Source organism: Neomonachus schauinslandi, chromosome 7 (assembly GCF_002201575.2).
Source record: "Neomonachus schauinslandi chromosome 7, ASM220157v2, whole genome shotgun sequence".
NCBI lineage: Eukaryota > Metazoa > Chordata > Mammalia > Carnivora > Phocidae > Neomonachus > Neomonachus schauinslandi.
In genome coordinates this window covers 70,417,090-70,424,458 of record NC_058409.1, presented here as the reverse complement: position 1 = coordinate 70,424,458, position 7,369 = coordinate 70,417,090, and the positions used below count along the sequence as shown (strand labels likewise).

General features: G+C 39.6%; 1 protein-coding gene across 1 annotated transcript in view; it reads left to right on the top strand.

Moving 5' to 3' along the window:
* Positions 1-7,369, top strand: part of MCTP1 (multiple C2 and transmembrane domain containing 1) — a 512,403-nt gene that overhangs the window by 321,828 nt on the left and 183,206 nt on the right. The window contains exon 8 of the mRNA XM_044916766.1: positions 5,801-5,987. Within this exon, the coding sequence (XP_044772701.1) occupies positions 5,801-5,987 (187 nt within the window). The remainder of the gene's footprint in view (positions 1-5,800; positions 5,988-7,369) is intronic.

Genomic DNA, 7,369 nt, shown 5'->3' with positions numbered 1-7,369 from the left:
TTTATTTATTTATTTATTTATTTATTTATTTATTTATTTATTTATTTAAGAGAGAGAGTGGGGTGAAGGGAAGGGGGGAGGGAGAAGGAAAGAGAATCTTGAGCAGACTCTGTGCTGAGTGCAGAGCCTGACATGAGGCTGAATCTCACGCCCCTGAGCTGAAACCAAGAGTCAGACACTTAATCAACTGAGTCACCCAGGCACCCCAAGAGAAGGTATTTTTTTTTAATTTCCCATTTGATAAATGAGGAAAGCTGACGTACAAAAGCTTTAAGTGACTTGCATTAATATCAGAATGCTAATGAGTAAGCTTTATTAAAACTTCAGTGTTCTAAACCTCTGGCCATGAGCTCTGAAGCCATTTGAACTTTGTTCAAAACAACATGCTGAGTCTGTGGTAGTTCTGGGGAAAAAAAGAAATGAGGAACTAAAAGGCTTAGCAATGACTGAATCCCCCAAATCTAACAGAGTCCTGCCACATAAGGCACTTAAAAAATAACTAATGCATAAATGAGTTAAAGAGTGAGTGAAACAAGTGTTGAGAAGAAATCAAACCACTTTCTAGGAAGACAATATAGGGTGGTAGAAGGAGCACATTACATGCTAGCCCTGGCTCTGTGGCTGTCAGCATGGGTAAATTGTTGGTCTCTCTTGATTTCTATATTGTCCATAAGTACTTCAATACTGTAGAGCACCAACTACATTCCCGGTGCTATGCTAGGTGCCTGCCATTGAGGTGTCTCAGGATACTGGCAGAGAAAGACAACTGCAGGTTATTTCATCGAGCATTAGTAAAAATTTGGCAAGCAAAGATAGATAGACGCATCATCTCAGGCAGAGGGGTTGCCTTGTCCAAACACAAAGAAACAGGTCTAAGCCCTAGCATGGATGGTGGGAGAACCACAAGCTGTCTGGAATGACTTGAGTAGTCAGTGTGAGTCAGCAAGTGACACACAAGCTGATGGTAGGTCAGGAAGGGCCTTGTCTTGCCAAGGAGGTTCCATGGGTGGTGGGAACCGAGGGGGGAGCATGGTCAGGTTTGTGTTGTAGACATCTGTAACTGAGGGGATTGAATTGTATCAATGGTTTTTGCCTTCACCAGATTCCCTAAGAGCAGAGCCTGAGGCAGTGATTAAGTGCTGATACTTCATTGGGAGGTACAATCCCAAGCACTGAAGGGGAGAGAGAAAGAACATAAAGCAGGGAAGACTGGGAGGCAATGCAAGGCAGTATGTTACCGGGAGGGCTCCTGTTTCCTGTGTTTCAGAGACATGGCTGGTTGTTGTGTACCCACTTGGCCACTTGTGGGCAGGCAATATGGAGAATCATACTTTGAAGCACTCTGTGAGAGGGAAGGAGGTGTGCGGAATTACCTTCCCATCTCGTATTCCACCAATCTCAGTTCACCCCATGAGAAGACAACTTCTGCATTGTTTCATCTGGTTTCTTTGACAGGTGACCAGGGAGTCAGACCCCACAACCCACAATGTGACTTTTCATCCAAGTGTAGAAGCAGTCTTAGAAGCCAGAAACTTGGGGCATGTGGCCATTGGGCCTCGATGCACAGTGGCAGCCAAGGGGAGAGCCCAGCTTATTTTGGCAAGTAAACATTGAGCCAGTCCCAGGTGGAAGCCCCATGAGGAAGCCCCAAGCACAGTTAATTGGTCATGGTGGTGGGATGAAAAGCAGTGCCTTGGGAAGGCAGAGCCAAAGTCACAGCTGTGGCAAAGCAGGTAGCAGAGGAGCCAGGAGGTCATGGCTCTAGGAGAATCTAAGGGGATGATAGATGTATCCAACAAGTTTTCAAACCTACATGTGGAACATCAATATGAAACAGATGTCAGAGGAGCTGTTCTTTGAGCCAGAGAGAAGAGTCCACACCCTATTTTTTTCACCCTTCTCCCCTCCATGGTGACTTTTGAGGTACCCCTTAGTGTTCCTTGGAAGACAATTTAAAAGAGATTAGATTATCTGCCTTCTAGTGTCAAATTAAGGCTTTGGAGGGGTAATACATTTGAGGAATAATACTTCATTGCCTATAAGATGAATTCGTTCTCTTAGTTGTTTGGTTTGTGGAATTGCAAAGAAAGGAAGATGTAAACAAGTGTAAACATGGACAGAGTTGTAGCAAAGTGTGAAATTTGGGGTTTTCAGGAATTTGTACGTTCATCTAGTTCAATTACCTCATATCACAGATGTGAAAACTGGAATTCAAGAGGGTAAGTTGTCTTGAAAAAGGTCATACAACTAATTAGTGACAGATGGAGGGCTGAAACCAAGGGAATCTGACTCCCAATCCTGAGCTCTTCATCCTGTATACATATCTGTGTATGTACCTAATGAATTTGCTTCAGTACTTTTTAAATTTTGCATTTTCATTTTGATAACAAATTGAAACTATTAATTTATGCCTATTCTGACCATCCAGATGACCACCGAGGACTTCTATATCCAAACTGTCATGAGCCGTTTCTTTCTTTAGGTGAGCTCAATACAGGCGAATCTGCCTGTTGGGCTGCTATAGCAGATCACCACAGGCTAGGGGGTGTAAACAACAGAAATTTATTTCTCACAGTTCTAGACACTGGTAAGTCCAAGATCAGGACACCAGCAGATTCTGTGTCTGGTTCCCTGGTTCATAGACAACTGTGTTTTCTCTGTGTCCTTACATGGCAAAAGGGGTGAGGGCCTCTCTGGGGCCTCTTTTATGAGGGCACTAATCTTATTCATGAAGGCTCCACCCTCATGACCTAATCACCTCCCAAAGGCCCCACCTCCTAATGTCATCACATTGACCAATAGGTTTCAACATATGAATCTTGAAGACAAACATTCAAACCATGGCACTGACCTATAGGGATAAGTACTGGGTTCACTTTGCAATAGACTCTTCTGCAGGAGTTCCATCTTTGTACCTATTTATTCAACAGCAACCAAGGAGTAGCAAAGGCTTTTTTTTCCCACCAAATTCCAGCAATAATTTAATACAAATTTAATGCAGATATCAGTGATGCTATGATGCTAACTTTATTCTCAAGTTAACAAGACAATTTTGCTCAATTATCAGGTGACATTTCATTGAAAATGGCATCTGAGGATTACTCCTGAGCAGAGTTTTTAGATGAATAGGAGAGTTGGATAACCCAAACTAGCAAAAAGAACCTTGGAGTCATTAATACTCTCTTCTAATTCATTTACATAAATAGGCATTTTCTACATTGGAATTGTTAAAGTCAAAATTCTGAAACATTAAATACAGGACAGGATCTGAAACTATTTCTGCAAGAATACCCATTTTGAAACTAGTTGCAGCAGAAAAGCATAATCCTCCCTATAAATGTACAATGTTAAATTTTATTAGATTCATAGTTTTTAAAATTCAATTTGTGTATCTTTCTGAGTTTATCTTCTTATAAGAACAATAACTTACAGTCTTCTTCCATAGCTTATATGTATTTTAAAAGTACAAAAATAACATAATTCCATGCTTGGAAACTGAGATATTTTTTTCTGTTAGAAACAAGTCCAGATTTCACCCAGTTTAAGAACCACTGCAAATAGACACACTTTGTCGTGGGGGTACACAGTTACTTAGTGAAGAGTAGCCCAGGAAAAAGACTATATCTTGGATTCCATTGTTCCAAGTTCAGGTCCTAGCTCTGCTAACAACTAAACTATATATATCTCCATTAAGTCAGATCACTTCTCTGGTCTTCAGTTTTCTTATTGTTAAATTAAGGAGATTATGAGGATCACAAATACCTATGCTTATTTGAACCAGATACAGAATTAGGTGAAATAGTGTAAATAACAGACAGTATTAGGGACAGTAATTAAGTCAGAGGACATTTACTCTATCTTACAATGTTTTTAATTCAAAACTTCTATTAGCACTAGAAGGACAAACAACCATCCATAGACCTGATGTGATCTGTAAGTTGCCAGTTTGCAACTCTTGGACTAAATCATCTTTAGAGCACCTTCTAGAGCATCAAACACAACGACTCTAAGATAAATGAAGAGTAAGCCAGCATCCACATGACCTGTGTAAAATGGTAATAGCCATAGAAGGAAACCTTCCAGAAGGCTTCAATGTATTTTAAGAGTGGTGCAGTGTCATATAAGAGTAAGGCAAGGACAGGATTGAGAAATGCAGGATCCAAATGAGTGAAGGACCTTTCTTGTTCCCAACTTTATCCAACCAAAAGTATAGTGCGAATTGTAACCCATGTTTGATTCTCAAGTATCATACTCCCAATCTAATCCAAAGATTCATTCACATTCACCAAACTACAGGCGAGACACTCTGCCAGTTGCTGGAAAGATCTGTAGAAAATCATATTGACGTTTTTCCTTTTTCTTAGAGAATGCATTTGATTGGTGGTTTGTCACCATAGCATCTTTCTTCTCAATTTGGTCCAAGTGTTATCGATAAGAACTTAATTCTGAATAAAATCAGGATATTAGATACAGATTTGGTATATTTCTTCAGCTTTCAGAGTTTCAGGAGACTGAGTGAAAGTATTTTGAAATGCATGTTGACACAGAAACAATGAAGTTATTTGATATACGTTCTCACTTTAGGAAGATGTTTTCCAGACTTGGTACAGACTCTGATTTCCTGCTCTCTTTCAACAGTTAGCATCAACACACACACATGGACTTTCTGTCCCTGACCAGGATGTTGCTTTTTCTTTTCATTTCTTGCATCTGTACTCCTCTTCTTCTCAGTTGTTTCAGTCCCAGCTATCTCTCTTGTCATTTTTGATAGGCACAAATAAAAAGAAAATACAGACTTTGGTTCAATTTCTAAATTTACTCATACTAAAGAGATGTTTGAACCCAACAATAAGCATTGAGGCCCTATTCATAGAAATTTAAAAGCCAAGCAATAGACAGTAAGTGGAGTAAAGAACAAGAAAGAGCACAAATTTAATCAGTCCCTGATAGCTGACTCCCGTTTATGATATGTTACCACATTTATGCTTATAATTGGCTATTTCCTGTTTTAAATGCCTTTTGTTCATTTCTACCCCCTTTCTCTCAGTTTATTGGCTTTGTGATCACCTCAGTATCTTTCTCTTCCAAATCAACTGACATTTTTATGAAAATAGTTTGCAAGGTATTTAACTCTGAGAGAAGAGCTCATCAAGCATGGGCTGCCATGTTATGAAACCTCTCTTAGTAAAACGCTGGTACATAACCCTTGAGCTATAATTTTTTGGAGGATTTGTTTTTATTTAGATTTATGTGTGGTGTTCTATGAATAAATTAGCACGGTTTTAAAAGTGTAAAACTTACAGCATCATCAAAGTACATATTTTATTCATTGCTTAATAACATTTATGGATGAAGAACTCCCATTGTTTTAAAACCTACACAAGAACTCAGATTCTCGGTGGTTTGCCTCTCCAGACAGCTCATGTTAATCTTTCTGTAGGCAAAGCGCACTAAACTAGGCCATCCAGGGATTGAAAGTCCCTCCCAATTTATGAATACAGTGACAGTGGATAGTAATAGAATCAGATAAACATGTTTTTTGTATCTTACAGAAATAAGAAACTAGACACTAAAAATAGTCAGGGTCTAAATTTTGTGAAGAAAGTGTGCTGAATGAAAGATATAGTCTTCCAGTAGCTCAAACAGAATTTCTATTGATTTATTTTTCACATAGCTCTGAGCAGCCTGCACTTTCATGTTTGATGTGACAAAAAAGGAAGGAAGGAGAGGAGAGGAGAGGTGTGGAGAGGAGAGGAGAGGAGAGGAAGGGCACTTGCTAATTCACAACATTTGTTTCCAGGTGCCAGGTGGACCTGTCGGCCCTCAGTAGGGAACAGACACACAAGTTGGAGTTGCAGCTGGAAGAGGGTGAGGGTCACCTGGTACTGCTGGTCACCCTGACAGCTTCGGCCACAGTCAGCATCTCTGACCTCTCCGTCAGTTCCCTGGAGGACCAGAAAGAACGGGAGGAAATCTTAAGGAGATATGTACGTATGTAACCCTCCTAATTCAGGGTCATGTGTGACGAGTTGAGGTGGTAAATGATTTACCTAGAGTGACAGGAGTACATCTGAAGGGCTGTGTGACAGTTGAGTCAGCAGAGACAGAGAGCTGGGTAAATGCAGATGCCGTTACCCTGAGCTCTGCACACCTGCTCTTCTCTAGAGTCTCTTCCAAAGCAAGTTCTAGATTCTGAGCCTCTCCACAGTGATTTTGTCGTGCAGCACAACTATCATGCAAGGCAACTTCTCATAAAGGAAAGTCAAGTATACAGAACATTACCTCAAAATTAATTCTTTGACCCTTTGTAATTGCAATTAAGAGTTCTTTGTCTTTCCAAGTTTGAAATGGAATTAATGACACCTACGTTAATTAGTAGCTTGGTAACGAGAGGATATTCACAGAAAGAATTTTTATTTCAACTGCTTAGAAAGGCCTCGCTTCATTCCTTTATCTTATTTTAATTGAATGTGAAATATAATTAAAAGGAAGCCTCCTTACCTTTTGATCATTTGTGGAGTGAGAGGGCGGAATAGTGAGTCACTACAGTAAGCACCCTTCTCAAATTTCACCAAACCAAAATATTCACAGCCAAATCTACCTCTTTCCCAGCATCCTCACACTGTGCATTTTCCACTGTGTAGTTTTCTTGAATCAACAGAGAGGGGAGCTCTTACTCCACCATTCTCTCTCATTGGAGTCTCAGAAAAAGTGAATGCCTCAGTACCCATGAAGCTGGGAAAAAAAGCTTTTCCACTTAAAATTACAAAGCTTGCATTGTACAATGCTGCCAGGTGTTTAGAAGGCTCCTCTAGACATTCAGCCATGAAACCAAGCTCTGACTAACAAAGAACCGCTTAATTTTTTTTTTTTTTTTAGATTCTAAAATATTCCTATTTGCTGACTGACATCCTTCCAATAACTGAATTTAATAAAGATGTACCTTATCAGGCTGCACAGATAACATGAAGTGCTGGTACTAATGCTCTACAATATTCTTCAAACAGATTAGCAGGATGTGTGCTTCAGCAAATTTATTCTGGCTATCTCCACCGAATCAGCTGTCTGCTAATGCTTGCACAACTCATCTACCAATGGTGTTACCATAAACAGTTTAATAGAGGTGACTTAGCAAGGCTAATAGTATATATTTTTAAACCACCTAAGAGCCCAACCTATTGTTGGGCATCTTCTAATACGTAACTGCAATTATGAGAATTATTTCACATTTTGGTACCCATGAAAACATGTTCTCCTGTTACCAGGAGTGAGCCTTGTGAGTCGAAACAATTTTAAAAGAATTAATTGGTATATTAGTATAAAAATTCTAGGTATTATGATACTGTGTTTTATGGGTTAATATTTGATA